General features: G+C 44.1%; 3 protein-coding genes across 9 annotated transcripts in view; 2 read left to right on the top strand and 1 right to left on the bottom strand.

The window, feature by feature from the left end:
- The window catches only part of ABCC1 (ATP binding cassette subfamily C member 1), a 50729-nt gene extending 43751 nt beyond the window's left edge, over window positions 1-6978 (bottom strand). For both annotated transcript variants that reach the window (XR_005258599.1, XM_038150746.1), the window contains exon 1: window positions 6789-6978. Coding sequence is in view for 1 of the 2 variants with exons in the window: in XM_038150746.1 (XP_038006674.1) it covers window positions 6789-6836 (48 nt within the window). In the remaining variant the exon portion in view is untranslated. The remainder of the gene's footprint in view (window positions 1-6788) is intronic.
- A 3135-nt stretch (window positions 6979-10113) lies between these two features.
- CEP20 (centrosomal protein 20) lies at window positions 10114-14344 on the top strand. Of its 4 annotated transcripts, none has more exons than XR_005258710.1 (5): window positions 10114-10224; window positions 10673-10870; window positions 11481-11565; window positions 12395-12571; window positions 13917-14344. XR_005258710.1 is itself a non-coding variant. In XM_038151850.1 (5 exons), the coding sequence occupies exons 1-5, from the start codon at window positions 10197-10199 to the stop codon at window positions 13991-13993; spliced, it is 528 nt and encodes a 175-aa protein (XP_038007778.1). In that variant the 5' UTR covers window positions 10114-10196; the 3' UTR covers window positions 13994-14344. The 4 variants fall into 4 exon arrangements, 3 of the variants coding, with proteins under 3 accessions (XP_038007778.1, XP_038007777.1, XP_038007780.1); XM_038151850.1 differs by having other exon boundaries at window positions 12432-12571; XM_038151849.1 differs by having other exon boundaries at window positions 12429-12571.
- Window positions 14345-19555: 5211 nt separating this feature from the next.
- MYH11 (myosin heavy chain 11) overlaps window positions 19556-25449 on the top strand; it is a 55022-nt gene continuing 49128 nt past the window's right edge. The window contains exon 1 of one of the 3 annotated variants that reach the window (XM_038151839.1): window positions 19556-19817. The gene's annotated coding sequence lies outside the window, so the exon portion shown is untranslated. The remainder of the gene's footprint in view (window positions 19818-25449) is intronic. The other 2 variants (XM_038151836.1, XM_038151838.1) reach the window with 2 other exon arrangements.

Raw genomic sequence — 25449 nt, 5'->3', positions numbered from 1 at the left:
ACAGAAGAACCTCTTCCCTTGTAATACCAAGATAAAGTTTCTCAATCTTATCTCCCCAACAATAAAAAAGACTTTCTGTTTAATGCAATGTTTACATTTAGTTGACTGAAAGTAATTAGCTCTCTCCGGTACTAACACTGTAATTGCAGCTGACAACTTTCATTATAATAGTATCATCACTTTCCCACTGAAATAGGAAGTCTTACAATCTGCCAGCTCTAGATACAGGATTGAAAAATTTCCCAGTGGAGCACCTATAAAACCATGAGCTGACTGAACCACTCTCTATCTCAGTGTAGGCTAAAAGCCAATGGCCTCATGGCATCTACCTAGGACAGCAAATTTCCTGCCTCTCCCCAGACAGGAGATCTGGCAGATCTGGCTAAGCCTACAGCTTCAGAGGAGCTGCATCAGTGCACAAGAGAGAGGGGGCAAGGGAAGTGCAGAACAGGACCTCTCTCTTTCAGGCTGCTTTAAAGGAGCTCTGACCTTGCTTTAAAAAAGTCCCTGATACCTGATATGCCATCTTTGTTCTGCCATTCACATTCTGGAGTCAGATCATGAAACCTGTGCTGAGGCTCACCATTTGTCTAAGAGCATGTTTAGAATGGAGCCTAAACAAGCACGATGATCACAGCACAATCTTCACCAGCATCAGATCTGCTCAGCTGTGCTCACTGTTCAGCCCACATCACAGGGGAGTGACAAGCTGGTAAGACAATAGATATTCGTAGAAGAAAAGTACTCCAGAATCCCTGCAAAAGTTTTCTAGCCCAGCTTCCCACAACACCACGTGCAGACTGAGACCTCTGAAAAGGGAAGACACCATGCCTCTCCTTTGCTTTAAATTCTGACACCTAAGCTTTATTCTTGAAGTATCTTAATGTTGTCAAAGACAAGATTGTTAGAGCAAGAGGTGGAAAAGTTACAATATAATAATTACATAATAAACAAGGGTCCTAAATTTTTTTTATCATGTATATAAAGAATATGGGGGGGGGGGGGGGGGGGGGCAAACACCAGTGTTTCTAGTGACAAGAAAATGCCCTTAATTTCTCATAATGTTTACTATTAGAAATGGTTTTAGCAAGTTATAAATGGTTTTAATGGTTTAAGTTCTCAACAGTAATTACTTACATAATGCAGATTTGACTTGTTAACACAGACAAGGAAAAGGCTCTACCTTCCAATAAGTGGTCCTGAACTTAAATCAGGTGTCTGTACCTCCCTGTCCCAAACCCAGACATTTCCTAATATTTACAAAAAGCTGAGATCCTTTATTATAGAAAGCACTGCATCAGCTGGAACTGTGTGTTAAATTCCAAGGAAAAAAGCATATTTTGCTTTTTTCTTCTCTTTAGCCTAAAATAAGAAGCAGGTGCTAACAAATTGCCAGAGAAAGGAGCACCTGCAGCTGTGGCATTTACAAGAGCTGAGCTTTGTAACCTAAGAAGCTAAAACTATGGCTATTTTTTTGTGTCAGAGAAACATATAACAGATTATATTAGGACTTGCAGAATTAAAATTTAGCCTCTCTCTACAGACATTGCATTTCCATACCCTGCCATATCTGCAAGTACCACATCAAAACATTTGGCTACGTGACAACAAAATATTTACCACTTCTAGTTTCAGAACCTAAGGATGGTTTTTACCTTTCTGCAAAGTTTTTCACTGAAATCACTGTTACCTAAAAGGATACAAGAAAAAGATTCCTGCTCTCATCTCCTCCTTCCACCAAACACAGGGCTTCTGCTAAATAATGCAACAACCTGTACCTTGAGTTCAGACCACTGAGAAGTTTGAACACACCTGGGTAATAATCTTACCAAGGGACTAAGGTAACAGCTTAAGTTGGGATAAACTGTATCTGAAGGTAGCACAGGTGCAAAGAGTGAGAAAACAGTAATGCAAGGAATTCTGACTCTATTAAAAGTAAGCTAAAGGTCAGTACCCGGCAGTAGGCTTTTTAGAGATGTGACCCAGAGTGACTTCAGCCATCCCCAGCTGACCTTCACTCGATCCCAGTATAGCACAGTGCTTCAATGTAAACTGCATTGTAATTGCACGAAATGGCACAAGTTACTCAGGCATTTTGCCACCTTTTTTCCCTTTTTTAACTTTTCTGAGCAATTCCGAATTGCCAGCTGTAGAATGACAGGTGACCTGTTCAGAAAATCCCCATCGGCAACAGATTATCAGGCTTAATTTCCCTGGTTTTCCCTTAAATTGATCTATTCTGGATCAAGGAGTATCAGTTTTATTTCTAATCTAAGTTTAATTTTTCTAAGCACATTTAGACCACCCTTATTCATAAATGGAACAAAGCTGACAAATATGCCTCTGGCTTTCATTGCTAAAAAACACAACAGCCAAGGCATGAGAATCATGCAATCTGCTGTTAATCACAATAAAGCACCATTTTGTGTAAAGGCTTCCTTGTTTATGACTCTGCTACTGCTCTGTTCTAAACGCTGTGCACATATGACCTTCCTGTGTCAGTGAACATGAGTGGTTTCGTGACCCGCACACTCTTCAGCAGAGACTAAACTCATAGTTTTTATCAAGCTCACCCAGTACCCTCCCAGAGCACCTCCAACTCCCTCCCTAGCTTGCCACAAACACGCTGAAAAGCACTAAAGACGTATCTTCCAGTGCAAAGAGCTGCAGGGTTCCAAGAGATGTGCCAATTTACTGCCTATCTGATGTGTAACAGCATAAGCCACAGATCTTCAGAACATGAAATTGCTCCTTACATAAGAAGACTAGTTTTTCTTCAGAAGTCTATTTTGGTAAAACTACCAGTGTCTTCATAAATAACATAAGCACAGCAGCTGTTTGTGTCACACAGTATCACTTCACAAATGTCAGTTAATAAATGCAATGCATTAAAGAATATTAATTCTTTTTTTTTTAATAAAATTCTATCGAGCTACATTATGGATCTCTCCCACTACAACAATGTCACCCAAATACAAAACACATTGTCTTTGACAAATACTAAGAAAATACATTTATTTAGGCAGACAAACATGCCCAAAAGAACTCTACACAACTCTCAAACATGCCTCAGCCAGAACTCTACACAATGGCAAAGAAAGCAAAGCCCAATCCCTCCAAGCTGGTCCCTAGATTTTGTCTATGAGCTCTGCCTCACCTTCACTCACCCAGTCTGTTCTTCTGTAGTTTGTTTTCACACAAAAAGAGCTAAAAGAAGCTTCACAAAAGCTTTCTGAACAAACAGGGAAGAAATAGGCCAGGGTTTACACCTTGAATCATTACAGGATTTTCAAAACAAAACAGAGAATCTCAAAACTTGCTTTTCTCCTAGGAGTGAATGCAATTACTACTCACTTTCAATCATTCCTCAACAACAAAAAGCCCAACCAGAAAACTGTGGGAAAAAATCTTACTAAATTTCTACTGAAATAAAGAACTTCTATCGAAATTAACTTTAAAAAACAAAGTGTCTGTCTGTGAACAACACAACAGGAATTTATATTTATATAAACCATTTATGTCACATTCCCTTAAGTATTACCAAGAAACTCAAAAGTTTCAGATGCATATTTCCCACTTCTTTTTCACAAAACCATATTGTGAGCTTTGAAATCCCGAAGTGTCACAAAAACTGTTAACCTCTTCCTTTAGCAACTTCAATCATGAAAAGACTTCTCTAAACATGATACCACAGAGTTTACAAGCTCTGAAAAAAAACTGAAACCACGATTTTATTCAAAGAAAAAACCAGCAGATTATTTCAAAATGCACATGCACGGAGACCACCAACTGTGCATGTGCTGCTATCTCCAGACAGGCAGGTCAGGAGGCCAAAGTGTACAGTGAGTTCTACATCTGCTATGACATTTATCCTGCTTACCTGGAAACAGCTTTCCTCACCCTGCTTTACCTCTGCCTTTCTGTGTGCTGCTATTGAAACAAGGTAGGCTGTGCTCAGACACAGTGATATTCTAGCCAAAGCTATCTGTGTGTCAGGTCACACATTTTTACAGCTTGAACAGGCCCTTAAATTCACTGAACTGGAATGCAAGTGGTGCACTATGGTTTTTCAAGCTTTTATTGTAATCAACAACTATCAGTAAATAGTAGTTTCATCGTGCACAGCTGTACCTTTCTTTACATTATGGATGGAATAGTCATTCCAAGACACTCAATGATGGTAGAGCAAGCAAAGATTAACTGTACTTGTCCAAAAGGGGAGTCTAAAGGAAGCAAGATGCAGTGAAGTTCTGTAGAAGAACTATGTACAGTAAAATCTGATTGCACAGTTAACACACTGAGTAGTGTGGGAATCCTTAAATTCAGAGGGTTTTGGGAAAGTTGTAAAAGGTAGGTCTTAGAAACAGCAGAACTGCAATTAGAGTTAAGGAGTAGCTACAAGATTTGTTAGTACCCACCCTTCCTAACAGGATTCCCAGGACAACTTGTTGCTGTGTTGCAATAAGTAGGGCCACAGAGATAGGTTAGACAGTGAGAAAGAAAAAAAAAAAATCATGAAGATGGCATGAGATCCTTGGGTTCCCAACCTAAGTATTAGATAAAACAAATCTGTTTAATTCTCAGACAAGAACTTTCAACAATAACATTCCTTGGGTGTGCAAACAAGAAAAATCCTGGCCAGCAAAGCCTAAGAAGATTAGCATACAGTTTTAAGGGTCCATTAGGTCCTTTCAGCCACGGTCTCCCCCACAATTTAAAATGAGTTGTCCACAACTCAGGATCACCTTTGACAGAAAACGCATCATCTCCTTGAAGTGGAGCTTGCCAGAAATCCCACTGCTCCACTAGCACCAACCAAAACAGCCGATGCAGCCACCACAAGAACGCAGCAACACGTGCCACTGTGTATCCAGCTATCACCCGGCTCTGAGAAGCTCAAGAGTGCAGTCCAGAAGCCAGGAAGAACAGCAGCCCAACCACAGGACATATCCAAAAGCCCAGTAAACTCTGCATATACATGGACAATTTCTGAAAATCCACTACAACTTCAGCTTTAAAGAGCAGCAACAATGAAAATACCAGAAGAAGCAGCAGCCAGAGTACCCACAAGCACCCAAACTGGCATTTCTACTCTCCCCTACTGGGAATGATGCAAGAGGAAACAGAGTGTTACTTATGAAGACAAGTTCAGCACAAAGGAAGATTTTTTCCAGGCACTGCTAACCCTCACTCAAATGCACAATTATTCTTCTGCAGGATCAGAAGAACCCAGAAATCAAACAACCAGACCAATAGGATCTTTAGCTGGCAGAAATGAAAGGCAGACTCCATGTGATTTGGAGAAGGATGACAAATCCCAAAACACTGCGAATCAATGCAACTAGTGGAAAAAATGTATGGAGCAGTTTTTACAAAAATACCAGAAATGGCTGTAATAGACATGAGAACAGTTTTCCTAATAAAAGAATCTGCTGCCAAAAATCCTATATAAACTGGCTGCTTCCAACTTTCTATGTATGGCACAACTTCTCTTGTGCCTACCTGATGTTACAATTCCACAGCTCAAAGAATGAGCTGGCAGCTCTTTTTCACAATCCTACTACTCTCTCAAGTCAGTTTCTCCATAAACTCATTCTGGAACATGTATTCTCCTAAGCCCTTCAAATGAAAAGTCTTTTTCTTGGGAAGAGAAAAAAAAACATGTAAATGACAACTCATAATTAAGCCAGTTCTGAAAAACCTGAGAAATAGCAGAAAAGATATATTAGTATAAGCAATATAAACGCAAGTTATCAGAATCACTTTTGATCAGCTGGGAAAAACTAATTGTCTCAGTCTTGATGATTTTAAAAATATCTACTCAGTAACATCCTAATGGTTCTTGAGATACATAGTACAGTGGTATTTATTGAGACATGTGATTTTTATATTTTCACTAGTAAGGCAGCTCATTAGCTCAAAACTATTTGGCAAACATCTGACGAATGCACAAGTAGTTCTCTTCCTATGCTGACTTCAGTAGCTCTCACTCCAGATTTATTTTCCTAATTGCCAGCTCTTCCCTTCCTCCACGCAACCTCCTTGGACACACAGCCAGTTTGCTCCTGAGATGAGTTCTCTCGGTGCTGCTCTGCCAGGTGCCTCGCTGCCGCCAGGACCCGCGTGTCCCCGCACAGGATCCTGTGTCTCAGCTGAGCGAGACCCCACGGCAGCGTCCCCACATCGCTCAGCGCTGCACAGCCGCCTTTCGGGTCACGCACAGCACCTGCGCTCACCACTCTTCGCTAAGGAAGAGCGAAAATGCTGCTGTCCTAAGGTGCGGTGAAGCTGCAGAAAGCGCTGGTCCGTGGCCTCCTTCAGCCGCTCTCGTGTGCCGGCAGCCACCGTTATTGTTGTTACCCGCACGGCCCCGAGTAACGCAGCCGAGCGGCCGAACGCGTGGGCAGAGACCGGCCCCGGCCGCTCGGGAGCCGATTCCCAGCGCCGGGCAGGCACCCCATCGCCAGTTCTCCCTCCAAGCATCTCCCTGCCGGAAGCCCCGCACACGAGGCGCGCCGGCGCCCGCTCCGCGACCCGGCCGTGGGGACACCGCGCCCAGGCGGAGACCACGAGCCGCCGGCACGGCCCGGCCCCGCCGGCCGCGGCCGCTGCGCGCCGGTGCTCACGCCCCACAGCCCCCGCGCTCTGCCCGGGCAGCGCCCGCACCGCAGGCTCCCGCTCCCCCTCGGGCTCCGCAACCACCCCAGCCCCACCCGGCTCCCCGCCATCCCTCCGTGCCGACACCGGCAGCGGCCGCCGAGCCGCCGCGGCCCCATCCCGCCGCTCACCCAGAAGGGCTCGGAAGCGTCCGCGCTGCAGAAGCTCTCGATCCCCATGGAGCGCGGCGAGGCGACCGCGGGCTCCCGCGGCAGCGCTTCCCCGTCCGCAGCTCTCCGGCCCGAGGGGCGGCGGGCGGGGCCGGGCTGGCAGCGCCGGCTCGGAGCCCTGATTGGCTCCGCGTCACGGGGATGCCGGGCCCGGGCCGCCGCCGCCCGCGCTGCGCAGCCCCGCCTCGCCTGGGCAGGGCAGGGGCGGCCGGGCAGCGCCGCGTGCGGGCACCGCGGGGCCCCCAACGCCTCCGCATCGGGGCGCACGACGGGCCCAGGAGCCTCGGCCGGAGCCCGACGCGTGCTTTTGTTCAACGCAGAAGTGCCCCGCGCCCCCGGCGGCGTAGCCGGGGCGGAATCGCTGCCCCCGGAGCACCGCGGGCGCTCCCGCCTGCGCGGGTCAGTTCCCCAGCAGCCTCCAGGGCCCTGCGCCTCGCACCCGCACCGCACCTGCCCGCCGGGCTGGACCGGAGCCAGCCGTGGGCATGACTCCCGCTCCGAGGCGCTGCTCCGGCCCCTGGGAACAGGGTCCCCACGTGTCCCCCGAGGAGAGGCACCGCAGTGCCCCGCTGGCGCCCGGGCCCCGCGGGACTGAGCCAAGGCAGGGTCCTAGGGGAAGGCCCCAGGGAAAGCCTAAGCTCACGTCACATAGCTCACTTCTCAGCGTGAACCCGTTGTACTGGTTTCAATGCCCTTAACCAGTTCAAGTTGACTAGCACGAACAGAACCAAAACAGCTTCATCCAAACCAGGTTTGCATCAAAATACGTAGTAGTTGAGCTGACTGCACAGCCCTGTGGTTGCATTGGGTTGTGTCTCACGGTGTCTTCACATCCTATTTAAAATGCACCAGTTAAATCCGCAGTCAGCTCGCCTGACTACTGTACCAGAATAGACCAGCTAGAGTATGGTGGTACATATGTAGGAATGGCATCACGTGCTGCAGGAAATAGCAGGGTGGTTACATAGTACTCTACAGTAACATCTGAAATCTTTAATCACACAATCCTCAATTTAAAATGCTCTTGTCCATCCAGGGCAATCATGGTAACAGACAGAGTTGTTAAAAAGAGACAGGTCTTGTTTGTTTAATGCCTAACTTAAAAGCAGGCACTGCACACACAAAAAATACATCACAGAGTGCTTCTTTACTCAGCTGCCCTTTCAGAGCTGCACCAGTGGTGGCCAGATTGCCCATCTGACTGCAGTGTTTCTGGTCTGTCCCCCTGGATCCCGCACTCTCTGGGTGTCAGGTGGAAGAGCAGCAGCAGCTGAGTCCAGCCCACCCAGCTCCCGTCTGCATTGATGAACGGAGCAGAATCACCACAGAAAGATCAAACCACACACGTTGGGTGTCAGAAGTGCTAAGAGTTTGTCCGTTTAACCCATACCTTAATACATATCATGTCCAAATCTTTACAGTATTGCACGAGAACAGCTATATGTTCAAGTATGTTTCCCTTCATTTTTATATGCAAGACAGTAAATAAGCATGTACCTAGAAAGATACATTTTTTACCCACAAATGTTTACTGTAAGCTAAAAGACTAACAAAATTTAAGTTTCACATTCCAAATACTTTTCTTTCAGCCCCAGATTGTCCCAATGTCACCAATCATCATGCTCCATGTCAATGTTTCTCCTCAAATAATGATTCTTGGATTTCCACCTCAACCTAGTTCTCTTTCAATTAATTCTATTTCCTTGTAAACCAAAACACAGTCAAAATACAGAGTAAATAATTAATGTGAGAGGAAGCAAAAGAATTCAGAAGAAAACTGTAACAGAGTCAAAATATTTTTTGTGGAGGAGAAAAAGTAGAGCTGACACAAGGCCAAACTTACAGAAATACAGAACCAAATCTCAGAGTACCAGAAAGTCACTGAACGTGGATTTCACAAACCATTCTTTTAAAACACAGAAAATTTAAAATACAAGAAATAGAAACTGAAATCTTTCTAAAAATGAGATTCCTTTGCAAGCAGGAAAAAAAAAAAAAGAACTACACAAATTTTTTTTTATTTATTTTTTAATAGAATACAAATTGAAGCAGGATAGGAAACTGAAGCAGTGTGGAAAACTGCAACAACTTACCAACGGGAAATCAGGTGTGATGGAAGAGTGACTCAGAAGGTCACTCTTTGGACTTCTTCTCTTTGGAGAAGTTTGGAAGGATGCAGAGAAACATGTTTAGACTGTAAAAATGCCATAACATTAAACATAAGCAGCTCCAGGACATACATGAGTTCGTCCCCAGGTCGCCCTGGGGATGCAGGCAGCGGGCTCAGGGTGGCCAGGGGCAAGCACTGCTGGGCTAAGGGAACGCATTGACTTCACCACCACTTCTGATTTTCCTAAATTTTATTTATTGGCCTCTCCTAGAGAGGCTTTGGAAGACTGTCATATTTGCTTTGAGAGGAAATGTAAAAAACAAACAAAACAATCCTAACAAACTCCCCAACCCCCACACTTAAGTCTTGTTTTAGGCTTTACTGCCTAAGACAACTCACATTTTCCTTCAAGCCCCAGCAGATGATAGCAAATCCAGTTTGTTCACCCACACTGGCTGCATTTCCTTTGGGAAATACTTAATGCATTGACAGAATAAACACTCTTGACTCATCCCAGCAACAAGGAGCACACACACAAGCCTCCAGACACGCCAGGGATCCTCAGGCTTGCAAAACAACCCCGTATACAGTTACATTTTGGCAAGTCCTTTTCATTAGAAGCTCAGCCTTGGCGAGTCCTTTTAATCAACAGTACATCTGTCAGGGACTCGGTGCAAAACTCCTCCGCTGCACACATGGAAGAAATTCTCGCTTATTTTCCATGTTCCCTTCCCCGATTTTTGCCAACCTCTGAAATTACAGAAGGAGAAAGCGTGGCAACCCTGACACTCCGCCCAGCTGAAGGGCTGGACAGCAGGACACCGAGCGGTAGCTCCACGGGCAGCACGGAGGCGCTGCTGCTGCTGCTGGTTATTCTATCCCGGCACGACCTGGCCCGCGGGCCGCTGGCAGCAGAGGGATCCCCCGGGGCTCCACTCCCTGAGGGGCCGGGAGGAGCTGCGCTGTCCCCTCAGAGAGCTCCCGGCCCCGGCTTGTTCCCTCAGGGCGCTCCCGGCCCCGGTCTGTTCCCTCAAGGAACTCCCGGCCCCGGTCTGTTCCCTCAGAGAGCTCCCGGCCCCGCGCTGTTCCCTCAGGGAGCTCCCGCCCGGCCCCGATCTGTCCCCTCAGGGCGCTCCCAGCCCCGGTCTTTTCGCTCAGGGAGCTCCCGCCCGGCCCCGGTCTGTCCCCTCAGGGCGCTCCCGCCGCCCGGCCCCGCGCCTGCGCAGTGCGCGCGGCGCCATCCGGGTCCCGGCGCGGCCATGGCGACGGTGGCGGAGCTCAAAGCGGGTCGGGGCCGGGGCTGCGGCCGGGGTCGGGGATGTTTTGGGCTGTTGGGAGGGCAGGAGCGCGGATCGGCCTTCCGCGGCCACCCGGATGGGTCTCAGAGCTGCCACGGGCGCTATAGGGGGCCCCCGTCCCTTGGCGCTGCCCCCACCATGTACCGCCGGCTGCATTTCAGTATGCTTCAGTACTAAACGCATCTTGGTGCAGTAACTTCCTATTTCTTAAATTCCCAGAATGTATGCTTGCGACTAAAAAAATAATGTATTTGTTACTTTTCTGAAGGCTTTATCTGGCACGTGCGTGGCCTGGTGCGTACTGGCAGATGCACAGGTGCAGATACCTTATCGCTGTCGCACTGGCATAGGCCAAAACTCTGCTCTTATCGGGGCCAATCGATGCTGCTGCTTGAATGCGTTTGGCTTTAAATTAACGCGCTTTTTTATGGTGGTAGTTTTAAAGGACACGCTGGAAAAAAGAGGAGCTCTTGCCCAAATCAAAGCGAGGATCAGAGCTGAAGTGTTCAATGCCCTGGACGACCAGAGCGAGCCGCGGCCCACGCTGTCCCGGGAGAACCTGCTGATCAATGAGCTCATCCGGGAGTACCTGGAGTACAACAAGTATAAATACACAGCATCTGTTCTGACGGCAGGTATTGGCCATGAATTTGTCTCATCACTGTAATCGTAATCAGTGATTGTTTGAATAATTCTATTGATATTATGGAATTAGTAAGTGTGACAAGCTGCATAATCTTGTCTTCCCTTGGGAATTAGCAGGGTACAAACAACCTCTCCACAGCTCTACTTGCAGCATTAAGCCAAATCACTCCACTAGTTTTTAAGAAAATCTACTCTCTTCTCCTTTACCCTTGAGGTAAATTGTCTGACACAGTAGTTGATGCAAGGGTAAGAAAACTTGATAACAGCCTGCAAACTCAAATTTCTTGACATGCCTGAGAGTAGTAGTTTAGAGAAGGAATTGTTTACTTGATGAATTAATTTATCTTTACACTATAAAACTTGTTTAATATTTTTCTTAGATTCTTTAAGAGTGAAGAGAAAAACTGTAATGTGCTATTGTAAATTATACCTTGGTATAATTTGGTATATTCATACCTTGGCATGAATCACTAATGCTTGAGCTCCCTGAATTACAATACACTGTTAGTTATTAATAGTCTAAAAGGTGTGTGTGCTCTCATGATCTGTTGAAGTCTTCCAGTAATTGGTGACATTTTTCTTACTGGTCATATTTTCCAGAATCCGGCCAGCCTGAAGTGCCCTTGGATAGACAATTTCTTGCCAAAGAGCTGAATATAGTTGAAGATGCAAGTGGAAAATCAGTGTAAGGAAGAATTTTGGAATGCACAGTATATTCTGTATGCCAGTATATTTTTCTCTTTAGTGTAATTATCAATCACATATAGATGTTCTCACCAATTAAAATGTGGCTGATCCCACACATGTTCTAAAATGCTGGATTCAGCTTCAGGATGCCAAACACGAGGCCATGTTCAGACATACTCCAAACTAACACTGCATTCTGCCAGCACTGTGGCATTTCCAGAGAGTGCCCTTGTGCACCAAAACACAGCCCTCTCACCAGTACAGTCTGCTTTCTACAGAAAGTAGATCTGCTCTGTGCGGATCTGTGAGTTGCTGTGTGGAGCAATAGAAAAATTACTGTGAGATCAGATATAAAATCAGAGTGCTGCAATAAAAGTGCTTTAACGGCCTGAGGCTGAAGCAGGTTCAGACATGTTCAGCATTCTCAGTAGCTCGTGCTGTCTGAACCTGTCAGGTGCTTAGGAAGAGCCAAGTTTGAGATGTGCCAAGGTGGACTGGCCTAAAGCCCACCAAAGTCTGATCTGTTGTGAGTGTGTGGATCCTTCTGATCCATGGGTGAGGATGTGGATCTGTGCTCCTGTGCTGAACACACTCTTGTTCTTCACCTGCCAGGGGAGCTGAAGTTCAGTGGAGAGTGTCTCTTAGTCTGAGCTTTTTAGGGCAGTGCTGCTGTTCAGGGGGAGCTTAGGTCTGTGCTTATTTATGTAATTGTACTTGTATGTGTTTTAAGTTACTAAACATGTATATGCATACTGTACAAGTAAATATTAAGATCTTATAAGAAGTCGTGGGGGAAGGATGTATTTTTAATGCTCAGTATTTCATAGACTTTACAGACTACTTTTGAATTTCTCCCTGAAGCAGACCTCTCCTGTATGGAATTCTGTCTCATTTCTTACATGGTGGTAAAGAAGAAAGTACCCAGAATATCCTTCCAAAAGTGTCTTTGCTGAATTATCCAAAGCAGAACTTTGGCAAACCACTTGCTGAGAGAAATCAAAAAGGTGTGTGCAATGTTATTTTTGCAGAACTTTTATCTGTGACCAGATTTCCTATACCATGGATATGCTTATAAGAGCATAATCATGCAGCTGGACACTGTGTACCTCCTTCTCTGTGCAAGGAGTGCTTTCATCTGACACCAAATGGCTTTACCTTTTCCCTAAAAGTTCAACTGGCCAAATTGTACTTCCTTATAGTATTACAAATCTGAAAAGGATCAGCTAGAGACAGTCTCACTATACCGGGAATTCAACACAATATATTAACCTAAATTCTCAATAAAATATATTAAACAGTGGGCATATCTCTGTTTCTTATCTGGTCTAACCTAATTTCTAGAGAAAGTTCTTAACTCTTTAGCTGTCAGTTCTTTACACGGGCATAAACCTTTTCTGAGAACATAATTCATATCCTATTTGCCACAAAAGCTTAAGCCCAAAGTTCATTGCTCTACAGTAAACACTGCTAAATCTTACTTGCCTTTTCTGGTGTGCTTTTGGATTGGTTACAATTAATACCACCTAAGCTAGAGAATGAAAGGGTTCATTGGCCCACTTTTTCCTTCAAAGAGACTGCTTGGCCTATTGCTTCATTTTTTACTGTGCAAATTTATTACTCTCCTGTTAATATCACGAACTGTTTGGTTTGTATCCAAAATTTTTAAAAGTATGAAGCCTGAGATTTTACTGACATCTAAAAAGGGTGAGAAGTACTAACAGTTTTTTAACAGTTAGTTAATTCATTGAGACAATGATGTTTTCCTTCTGCCAGAAGAGGGGGCTGAAGAAACAAAATTTCCATACCAAAACTACTATAAATTACCTCTTTGTTAGAAAACAATTATTCCTATCAGAAATTTCTCCATTTTTAAAACAAACTGAGTGTATAGGAGATTTGTTTTTAAGGTAGCTTTTGTTTCTGCTGACTCTGCAGGGTCACCCTGCCCTGTTGACTCCAATATAACCTCACATGGAGATTTAATTGGTTACTGTTAGTTACAGAACTCAGGAGCGATCATAAGACACAGCAGCACTTTGCTTTTTTAGAACTAAACTAAAACTTGAATTTTTAAGGCTTTGAACCTTTAAGTAAATATATTCTGAAATTACTTTCTGCATGTGTTTGTGGAGTATGTTAGTAGAGACCTAAAGGCAATGGGTTTAAAATACTAATTATCCTACTGTTTTCAGTAATATAAAGCTTTTATCTCCTACAGCTGCATGGAATCTGTAAAATTTCCTAAATTCCCTATGATGATATTATGCATCAAAGTTGGTAATAGTAGAAGATAACACACCTTGGACCTCCAGATGCATGAGAATATTTTTGTCTGTGTTTCATTTTCAGACAGAATTCCAGAACCAGGAAGGATGGCTGGCACGAGCACCGAAGAGCCTCTTATTTTACAAAGTATAAAGAGATGATATCTTTCATTTTCTAATTTCTCATTTCAAGGTCTGTCACATTTAATTTAGGACATTCTTCATTGCATACATTTCTCCAATAAATCCAGTGGGACCATTTTAGGTTGTAACATCTACTCATGAGACAGGATGACAAGGTCATACTTACTGTCAATGTAAAAAATTGCTCTGTTTTCCCAGTGCTGATAGAAGGAAGTCTGTATAGGGACTCACATTAGTGAATCCTTTGTCTAGAATTGCACCTGAATATACTGAATTTATCCAATAAATTTTTATATAATAACTTAAAATTTTTACATTTATATCTTTGTGTGTTTTTCCTGTGTTTCTGAATAAAAAATTTTAATTTTATTCTGTGTGGTATTTTGAGAATGTTCAAACTAAACATTTTAATCATTCTCAGTAAAAAGAAGCGGCAACTTTTAGATAAGTAAGGGACAGAAATTCTAATAGAAAAACTGAAGTGATTTAGAGGAATAGTTGTTTTTAATTCTCCAGAAATGGGGACTATATTTATCTTCATTCCAGCAAACAAACAAGAGTAACTTTTTTCCATCTGGAGTTGCTATAAATTGTTTGGTGTAACACTGGGTATATGGGAGGCGAAGGAATTTCTGGGGTTTTTTCCCAAACAACATGAAACTAAGTCAGGCAAAGCTAAAAATAAAGTTGATAGTAGATTACTGATTCCCAGAACTCTTTTTTAACTGAGGTATTTACATGTTTTGAAATGGTAATTTATTTTAAAAGCCAAACTTGCAGGGGTACATAAAAAATAACATCTATTTTTTTTCTCTTGTCATTTTAACAAAATGCATAAATGTTAAATATATCCAGTGGTACTGAGAGGAGTTTTGTATAAATAAATCTCTAGAGTCAGGTCCTTAAAAATCTTTGTTAGATAAATGGTACAGTGGAGAGGAGAAGAGGGGAGGAGAACCTGCAGTTTGTGAAGTGGCAAGGACCCCAAGTTATGAATTTCATGCTGTGAAATTTTGCCTTTATCTTGATTTGACCCAGTTAGCATTGCAGGGATACTTTTTATTTCTCCCAGCAGCCTGTACTCTAACGTGGAATTACAGAGAGGCTGCATTTGAAGCCTCAGCAGTGAGCTCATGTCCTCCATGTGACTGGCAGTGCTGGCAGCTCCTCGCTGGCTGATTTGTGAGTGTCTCAGGACTCCTGCCAGGAGGGGAGGACGTGTGTTTGCAGATAAAACTCAATCAAATCCATCTGTAAGTCCTCTGCAGCAGCAGCAGCTGACCACTGGATCAGGCAAGGGAATCTCTGTGTGCTCAGTGCTCACACCTCTGTCACCTTCAGCTGCTGGGCTGAAGAGCCATCCCTGAATTTTTCATTTGATGTTCTAGAAGTTCAGTGCTAGACTCGTGTTTTGCCATGAAGCAGTGAATCAAATTGTTATGTGTATTTGGATTCTGAATTGTCTTTTCAAGGGCAAAGAAAAAGGCTCTGAAAACACAAAAGCTCAAACCTTCTCTGCTATGCAAATGTTTCAGTGTAACCAAAGCCACTGCTTTTGCTTTCTGTCTTCCCACCATTGATCATTCAGATGCTGCCCAGGTGCCATGGAGCTCTCTGGGAAATTAATTTTTGGTGGTAGAAATTAAAAAAAAAAATTGTCCAGGCTGAAGAAGGCAAAGGGATGCTGGGTACCTTCCCTTTCCCAAGCACACAGCTCAGCAGGCTCTTCTCCCCACAGTCAGGAAAGCAGAGGCTGCTACAAGGGCATTCTTCACTGAGCTTTGAGGTGAAGATGTATGTCTGCAATCAGAGACAAAATGCATTTGAAACAAAGGGAATCTTTGGACTGTTTTCTCTGGGGATTCACCCATTGTACAGACACTGTGTTGGACAGGTCCCAAACATTTGGCCTGTTTGCTCTGGGTGTAACTTGAATTTCATCTAATTCTCCAATACCCTCACAGCCCACATCTGGGGGCTAGAAACAGTCTCTTGTTTCAAAGTATAATCATTGTACAAGCAAACTAAAGGCAAATTAAAGTGTATTTCCAGTGATGTTTATTTACAACTAAGCTTTGAAATATGTCTGTGAAAATATACTGGTCTAATAATATTATTAATCGTCTAGCATTTATCTTGTCAGTACACGAAATATGAGAGTATCTTTCAAGATGCTGACATACAGCAAGTCCTCTGAATGTCAGACTGCCTGCCTTGTTACTGGGTGAAGAGGAACTGCAAATCTTTCCCACGTGGATGCACTTATCATTCCTTAAAATTTTAAGGTGAGATCAATATTTGGGTCAAAATATTTCACAGTCCTAGAGTCACAGGTTCAGGTTTTAGAAGAAATTGCCTCCTACTTGAGCATACACAAAAATTATTTTCTAAACTTTGGAAGTTGCATAATTACAGCCTGGGATGTCTTGTATTAACTGCCCTTATTCTTCCTACTGACAAGAGAAAATGAGAAAAAAAATACAAGCATATGGATGTTTAGAGTCTTTAAATAACAAAATGCATTTGTGAGTTTTGTTGGAGATAGAACATTAACCAAGAGCGTTATGGAGGGAATGCCAGTAAAAGAGGCTGTTTGTTGTCCAAGCACATTATCACAAGTGAAGGTGACAAGGAGCCAGTGAAGTCTGGTGTGGATATCAGATCTGGAAAGCACTTTGGAAGAACTTAACCCACAAGTTTTAAAAACAAAAAATTCTTCAAGACCAAATTTTTGCTTTCCCCTTGAAGGAGAGCAAACTGTGTCTCTCAACTGCAGGGCAGCCGTGCTGTTTCAGAGGTTTTAGTTTCTGCCCTGCACAGAGGAGATTTTTTGAAGCTTTATCAGCTCCCCCTGAGGAGTCAGTTACATTTTCCTTCCTGAGCACCCTCATGTCAGGCACCGATCTCGGTGTCACTGGATCAGTTTTCCGGAGGACTGATTAGCCTTGGGTAATCACCTTCAGGAAAAGAAACCCCAAAAGGTTTGTTCACACTTGCAAATACACCCTTTCAGCAGCAGCTGATTCAGACCTGCTCTGTGCACTTCCCAGACTTCACCTGACCACCTGCAGCAGCGTGAAGCACACACACCAAGCAGCTGGGGAGTGTTTTCCCTCATCAGGCTGTTCTCAAGATTGATTGTCCTGGCTTGGACACAGACTGTCCCTCCTGCTGCAAGGGCACAGCTTGACACAGGTGGCAGTCTACCAGTACAATTACCTGTTCTAATTACATTTGTCATCTTAGAGAAACATGGTTGGTAAAACTTGAGTAAAAACATTTTAAAACAAAACCAAAATTGCTTACCTGATGCTTTATTTAACAAACTAACGTCACCATCTGTTTGCTTTTCTTTTTTCCCCTCTCTTGTGTTCAGGTTACATCATGGTAAGGCAGCTAAAAGTTTACTTCTTTCCTTCTTGGGTCCTCTTTCTTTTCCCCAAGTACAATATTTACAGTGCAAATTCAGTAAGGAGATGTTTAAGGGTAGGCTGCTTAATACTTTATTTTTTTCTAGAAAAGTAACTAAAACAAATAAATAAACAAATCAAGGGGGTTTAAACAAAGCTTATTTTCTTCTCACAAACTCATCACCCAATGGAAGTCCACAGCTTTCATTTTGAGGCAACTTTGGTTTAAAGCAAACACAACAACTTTCAGGAACCCCCAACCAGGCTGTCAGATTAGTATATTCTTATTAGCTTTGAAGTGAAGGTTGGAAGCCCTGCTTATACTCGTCAATTCCTACCCCACATGGCTTGAGAGTGCAACTCTTTCAGTCCCAGCAGTAAGCAGTAATATTTTTTTTGACTTTCCAGCTCCATTTAATGTCACATCATATATCACCCTCCAGCACTGCTGCTGTTAAACTCCCTCCTCGGGCAGCAAGCCTGCGTGTGCAGTGGTTTGCAGACCAGCCAGAATAATTTCCACTCCTTTTTAAGCTACTATTATAATGTGTCTGGTTTTGTGAAACAGCTGCATGTGTTTAAAAGGAACTTCTTAGAATAACTTCAATGGATGTTAAAATGATCATACTTTTCAGAGGATTCCCTTGCATTTCATTGTGTTGCTAATTAAAAGCTAAGTTTGCAATCAAGAAACTGCAGGGGAAGAAAGTAAGATAGGGTGAACTACCCTGCCCTGTGAGGAACCTTCTGCTAACAAGTTTCTTGGATTTATGTGGTGGTGATCATTTCCCTGGCTTTGCTCCAACAAAGTCACACATGCACAGGTCTGACATGGTGCTGCTGGGTCCTGGAAGGCTCTGCATGGCTCCATGGCAGCCCCACACCACTGCAGACACCAACCCTTTCTCTGGCAGGACAGTCTGTGACCTCTGGGACTATGTCACTGCCCTGGCAAATCTGGTCTTCTCCAGCTGAGGCCCAAACTTGACCCTGCATCTGATATTTCTGAAATGTTGCAGAGCAGAAGCCCCAGGGCTCTTTCCCTTTCTTTGTCCAATTTTTTTTCATGACTGGCCAGAACTAGAAGGGGCGACAGGTCTATCACACCTGCAAGTTCCTGACCCAGTGACAGCAGAGGTTTTCAGCCCAGCCTCCCCTCATAGGTATTTTTTTAGGATGATGAGACCAATATGAGCCCCATCCATCTTCCCCAGGAGGGTTTATTTTCCAGAGAAGACAGAGCTGTTGATGTTAAGAGAAATAATTTCGCTCAGGCCTGGGCTCTGATCCTTTGGGTATACACCATATTTAGTCTGTTGCTGAGAGGGGGTTGTTTCGGTATTTTGTATTTGGCACGTTGATGGGAATTCCTAGAGGATCCTAGCTTTCCCTTTTTGGGATATCTCCATCCACAGGTCCTACTGCACAAGGCTGTTGGCTACTAGGGGAGGAAGGAGGGGGGACAGCTGGGGACTGAAGGTTTGGGGGGTGTGAGGAAGGTTTGATGAGGACCAGAGCAGTCCCTAACCCCTGCAGGTCTGGCTCCCAGCACCCTGTCCTGCTCTCCCTGCCAGCGCACAGTGCCTGCTCCCTGTTCTGTGTGTGCATCCCGGGGACCGTGCCCCCCCCAGCTCTTCACCACTTCTCTTCTACATTTACGGGCACAGGGAGGTATTTCTAGATATTTCTTATATATGAACAACTATTTACAGTCCTTTCTCAAGAACTGAGCTGCACACTGGATCGCAAAAGAAACTTTGGCAAATCTGCTGGGAAGATGGCAAACAACCCTCCCGTTTCCCAGGGGCAAAGGAGGCTTAAACCAGCCCCAGGCTCCAAATGTCACATAAACACAGAGAGACCCAGAGCCACTTCCACCCACACAGTCCTGCTGTGTTAGGAATAACCCTCTTTGCCCAAGCAACCCCTGAACTCAGAGACTCAGCTCCAACAAAATGCACTGACAGTGGGTAGGAAACATCCTGTGCCACACGGGCCATGACCTGTCCTTTGCCCTTCTAGGCACAGGGCCATGAGGGGCAGGGATTCTGCCAAGGCAGGAAGGAGTTAAAGGTCCCTCTGCTTTGTCAAACAGCAGGGGAAAAGGGTGAAACCCTGAACTTGTGATTTAGGGGCACCCCTTTCATACATCTTTTTGAAAGCCAGAACCAGCTTGCTTCCCTAAAAAGTGGCTCGGGGCAGGGGCCACAGCCCAGGGTTAGGCCTTGCTGGGAACAAGCTCCTTGGCTCGGGCTGTGTTTTTTAAGCCAGGTACCAAAAGGATTTTCCAGCAGGACGTGGTTTCCAGGGCCCCTCCCCACTGACAAAATTCTCCTCCTCTATATAGGGAGGCTGCAAAGGCAGCAAGGACTTGGGCTGTCCCGGCTGGTGGCTGTATCTCCAACTCACTCTGCTCCCCACATTGGACACCTGTGAGTACCACAGGGGGGAGAGGTCCCTGCTGGGGACAGGGCAGGGGGCTCACAGCTTTGGGAGGGGGACTCTGGCAAGTTAACTCTTACTCTGCTCTGCAAACACATCCAGAGCATTAACCTGGGGAGGGGAACAGAGCTTTCAGATGTGCTCGGGCGATTCGTCCTGGTTTGCGTTACTGCTTGGGTTCTGCTTAAAATGCATAGAGACTGTGCATGCTGAAAGTGGGCACAGGTGTTCTAGCCTGCCTCAGGTCACTGCTAGTACTGCCATTGCTGGGTCGAGCCTCAAAGACACCAGAAAGGCTGCAGAGAAGGAGTCCACAAGGTGCAGGGCAGTGCAGGTGGTCACGGCAGCTGCTGCAGGTAACCATCACTTGTGCATTTGGGAATGAAAAACCTGAGCTGCTGAGGTTCCTAACCTCTCAGCGCTGATAAAGGACTGCTGAAAGAAAGTGCAACCAAATAAAATAATCAGTTCATCAGTAACTTGTTCTTTAAACAGGAAAAATGCTTAAAAATTAAAAGTAATGGAATCCCTTTTACATAAATGCCCCAGCATTACATATGTATGTTTTTAATATGCTGGGAACAAATCTGAAGCAAAACTAATCTGACAATTTACTGAACCGCAGTAATTTCAAAGGTGACATGCGGGGTTTTTTAATGGAAAATAAACTTCTAAGAAAATCCCGTAAGTAAATTAAAACGACAGTAGATGGCAGTGCAGAAAGCAGCTTCAGCACCATCCCACAGGTTCATGGGCTTCTTTCACCTATATGTGCGTGTGTCTGTGTTTGTGTGCATGCACACCTATAAAAATGTTGATATTTATGTGAAAGGCATATATTTTTGCATAATTAAGAACCATCATGAGATATTTTCAATATAAGAGAAATCAGAAGGCTTGTCATTATCTAATACATCCATATTAGTAAAACCTTCTCTAAACTACACTTGTTGAAAGACAAGCCCACCTTGCCCTTCACTCCCAGCTTTGCCCTGGCAGGCAGTTTGCAGCAGGATTGTCTGGATGGACTGACTTGCTGAACTCCCCAAGTCCCCCTTCCCTCCAGCCTCTCAGGCAGAGGCTGAGCTGATGAACCCCCCGAGAGCAAAGCTCTGATTAAGTTGTCACTTCAGTTTAATGCCCGATCCTACCCTGGCCGTGTTCGCTTGGATGTAAACAATGAATTTTATTATCTCATTTGCAATTGACACACTAGTCCCTAAAAGGTATTTGTTTTGAATTTGTTATCATTACATTTTTGCGGAACGGGGAGTATTGAGCAGAACATCTCCATAAAAGGCAGCGTGGGGATGTATGCAGAGATCCCAATGCTTTGGAGATCACAGAGACTTATTAGTTGCAAATCTGATGGCTTTTAAGTATGTTAATTTCAGGAGAAGCCAAGAGCTAGAGACAGCTTTCCAACTTGTGCAAAGTCCAGTTAAATTATGGATTATTTGTGAATTCTAATCAATATACAGAATTTTATTTAGTTAATAGAATGACATTACAAGAATTTGAAATAGCTGGTATTTTCCAGATAAAGGGAACCTAGCCCTTTTTTTTTTCCTTCTTTTCTGGTTTTTACAGTTTATAACACTGGTAATAACTAGGGCAAATTTCTTTTAAAAATTAGAAAATTAATCAAGTGTTTAGTCACAGTTATGTAGTAAATCACATAAAAAAGGTGAGATGATTTTACTGTAAATTGAGGCACTTACAGAGAATTTGATTGAAGTATATGGAGAATGCATTACCAAAAAAAGGTGAAAGGCCAGGAGGGATTGATAGCAGTGCTTGTGATAAAACTGTCAATGCTGGGGAACTCCAGTTCCTAAATGAAGGTCACAAGGTTAGGATTCACCCCTAGATTATCTTTTGATTATCTTTTTTTCCAAGCAGTGCTCAGTTGGATGATTCAGTTAAGTACTGGAAAAGTAAGAGATAAGGAAACTGGAAAGATCATAGTCAAGAATTACTGTAGCCCAAGAAATGCAGTTTGAGTCAAGAGCAGGTTACTGCCACACTCTTCCACCAGAAACTACTTCTGAGAGCAGGACTTGGTTTTTTTTAAATAATTGGTTATGTGTTCTTCTGTTGCAATAATTATTCCCTGTACAGATGTGATAAGGCTTTACATTGACATGCACATCCTGCAGAGGAAGGGAGAAGTGTCCTTTATGTTTTCCTTAGGGGAAAAGCAGTCCCTCCAAGCTCTGACTCAGGAGGCAATTCTGCTTGGCCAATAACCTTTTAATTTAAGTGAACTTCCTGGGAATATTTATATTTCACCCTTGAAATAATATACTCAGGATAAACTAATTATCAAGACAGCATTCAGCTTCTGTCATTAACAGGAAAAAGGAAAAGACAGTGAAGGTCAGCCAGATATCTCCATAGTGGGGCAGCAGACAGAGCTGTGGAAGCATCCATGTATGTTTGTGTGTTAGACAAGTACAACAAATGGATCAGGTTAGGTGTAATTTGGCACAATTCTAAGGTAAGAAACTTCACATCAATAGTATTTTTGTGATTTCTTTTTCTCCTCCCACTCTCAGGGTAACTCACCTCTGGGCATTAAGTGTATACTCTTGTACATGATTTGGACTAAATGGCTGAGAACCTCCTACGACCTCTTGCACATGGACTGGGGTCTCCATTTCTCTCAGCCAGTCCTATGGGTGAAACCCAGGAATTGGCTAAAGGGTCAATTTTGCCTTCCCAGGGAATGTTCTCAGCAGGCTGTAAGGAGTCTCTCCCCTTGGCCCATACTCCCAGTATCAATCAGTGTAGTCTTGATCAGAGATGATCAGAAGATATAGTGCCAATTATTAATCAGAAAGCTTCAGCATCTCATTAGCAGCTCATTAGTCCTCACTAGGACAAATTTAGTTGAGTTGGTGGAGTTTATATTCTACCCCTTTCATTCAGATGGAAGACCTTCCTTTATAATGAAAATTAATAGTGCACATTAATAAATAAATTCAATTATTAATAGCCATTAATCTACACTTCATAACTGCATTTCCCTTTTCACTGCAGTGATAGTCAAAGCTGCTAAAACTTTATCCTTAGAATCCAGAGGTTCAGTTGTGAAAAGTTCTTTTCACATAAATCCATGTTTTCTCCTCATTGTGTTTCAGAGTAGTTCTGGGATCCAGTTCAGACTGTCTATTCACTAGTTCTTGTAGGAGATCTATTCCTACCATATTCAAACTAGTCCTAGTGTTTGGATCTAGGGAATAAGAACCTGTGTTTCCAAGTTCTGCAGTTCTTTCCTCATTATATACCTTCCAAATGGATCTTGCTTTGAAAAGATTGAATTTAAAACTTTCTGCACCTGTACATACAGGAAGAAGTAGAACATTATCAAATGCAGACAGACCAGCTCTGAGTTTCATGCTAGAATCTGTGGAAGATGTTTTTGACTTAGCCTGTAACAAAGAAAGGAACTTTTCCTTGGTCCTTGGGCAACAGAAAAGATAAACTTCTGGGATGTCCCACTGTGACATGTTTTGCAACAGACCAAGAGTTTTAGCTATGGTTGGGTTTTTGAGTGGATGGTCAGGATGATTTGGCAGTTTGATTTCCATCATCATTTTCTATGGGCAGCATCAGAATAGCAGGATTTCACCCCATGAAGCTCAGGTCTGCAGTTCAGTCTCACTTTTGGTGTTTCTGAGAGCAGTACCTAATTCCTACTGATATGAAAGTGCTGTCACCTGGCATTTAGCCACAGGCAGCGCTATCCAGCCTTTCTGATGCTTCAGCATGGCCATGGAGCTCTCTTCTGGCCATAGGATGGGCTGAAATCCCTGTCTCCACTGCTGCAGCACTTCCTGCCATGCTGCTGGGGCAGTGGGGTGGAGAATGTGCCTTGCCTGTTGCCACAGCAGTGGGAGAGGCCAGGGCAGCCCCTGCTGCTCCTTGAACCCTGTGCCCCGGGAGCTGCAGCTCTGGGATGGGGCAGAGCTTCCATGGCTCCCCTGTGCAGCAGCTTCCCCCCGCAGCCGCCAGCTGGAGAGCTCAGCAGGAGAGAATACCATCTCCATTATTGGAACTGTGCAGCTCTACCAGCCCTCTTGGCAGCCAGGGAGCATTTTCTGCCTTAATCCACACAGAGGTCAAATAGTTTCCTCTTGCTCTCTTCCAAGAATCTCCTGGGAGCGAGCAGAGGGCCACATCCTACAGATGCTCCCTCGCAGAGCCTCGACAGCGGGGAACACTGCTTAGGGGCCAGTGGCTGTGCACAGGGTCTCCCTCACATATTGCACCTTCATGGATTATCTGGGCAAATTTTCCTCTTTGGGATTTCCAGGCAAGGCTCTAGAACAAGCACATTTAGCTTTTTTTTTTTTTTTTTTTTTTTTTTTTTTTTTTTTTTTTTTTTTTTTAAAGACAAGGCAATTGTCACAGGAGTTTAAAGAGCTGAGGCATCTAATTTCCACTGGATTTCAGTGGGATATCATCTAGGGATATCATCATCTTCTTAGGCAGCTCTAAAAATCCTAGTTTAGTTTTTAAGCTTTATGTCCCCTTCTGCATGATCCATGTTTCCTTCTCAGACCCCTCATAGAGTGTGGCCTAGCAAAAAAACCTTAATCTGTGGGAAGGCTTCAGGGACAAATATTTGGAAAGCAAGCCCTGATACTCCCAGAGCACAGTGTGTCCATTTGGCCACATACCACAGAGCTTGGTGGTTACAAATATTGTCCTGCTTATGGGTTGACTGCCCATGACTGACTGACATCTTTAGCAGTCAGTTCTCCAAGCTCCCTCCAGATTCATGTTTTTTTGAATGCTGTAAATATTAAACTCATTCTCAATAAGGAAATGAAACGGCCTCTGTCTCCTAGAGATGTTTTTCTTGGATACACACTATTTGTAGCTCTTCCCCAGCTCTCCTCTCTGCTCCACTGCACAGCAGGTTTCCCAAGCAGCACACTCATTCTGCCCTAGAGCAAACCACAAATCCTCTGTGTACTCTTCCTGCATTTAGACCTGTGCTCCCATGGGATAGAGCAGAGCACTTACAAAGCTCCAGCACTATCAGTACTGATCTTGCAGCCACATCCAAACTTCAGTGGCCAGAGCAGGAGAGCAGCTGCCTGCTGTCTCAGCACCATGCAAAGCAGCATGAACTCTCCCCTGGCTCTCACCTATGGGGCAGATACATCCAGCTGCTTTCTCCATGTGCAACTGCATGGCATAGCTGCATCATCCTTCCAGTCTGAGCATCATGGTTCAGAGTATCTTCTGGCTGAGGCAATTCCAGGCTTGTTTCATTTCTTCTCTCTCTCATGTGATAGACATTTACCCTTCAGAAATGATCAGCTCCTACTGTCTGATCCATGGGGAGGGGCTAACTCTAAATTACTTCTCCTTCACCAGCAGTATTGACAACATCATCATTTTTCTGCTTTTTCTGTTGACCTTGTCTTAATCTTACTCTTCTCCAAATGAAACATTGTTAAGTGATTGGAAATAGTCCTTTGCAAGAAAGGTTCATTTCTGTCCTTGCTGCAATACAGCCTGGGAATCACCCTTCTACTGTTTATTTCATTATTGCACTGATATTTCAGTATGCACCCAACAGCATTTGGATGATTAGAAATTTTGTAT

This window comes from Motacilla alba, chromosome 14, assembly GCF_015832195.1.
Source record: "Motacilla alba alba isolate MOTALB_02 chromosome 14, Motacilla_alba_V1.0_pri, whole genome shotgun sequence".
Taxonomy (NCBI): Eukaryota; Metazoa; Chordata; class Aves; order Passeriformes; family Motacillidae; genus Motacilla; species Motacilla alba.
This window is presented reverse-complemented; position numbering and strand designations above follow the sequence as displayed.

What these genes read in the sequence shown, in the direction of transcription:
- CEP20 (XM_038151849.1), top strand. Translation starts at nt 10,197, where the DNA reads ATGGCGACGGTGGCGGAGCTCAAAGCGG. An exon ending in AGCATCTGTTCTGACGGCAG is followed by an intron (nt 10,871 to 11,480) that starts GTATTGGCCATG and finishes CATATTTTCCAG; the next exon opens with AATCCGGCCAGCCTGAAGTG. An exon ending in TGCTGAGAGAAATCAAAAAG is followed by an intron (nt 12,572 to 13,916) that starts GTGTGTGCAATG and finishes TTTCATTTTCAG; the next exon opens with ACAGAATTCCAGAACCAGGA.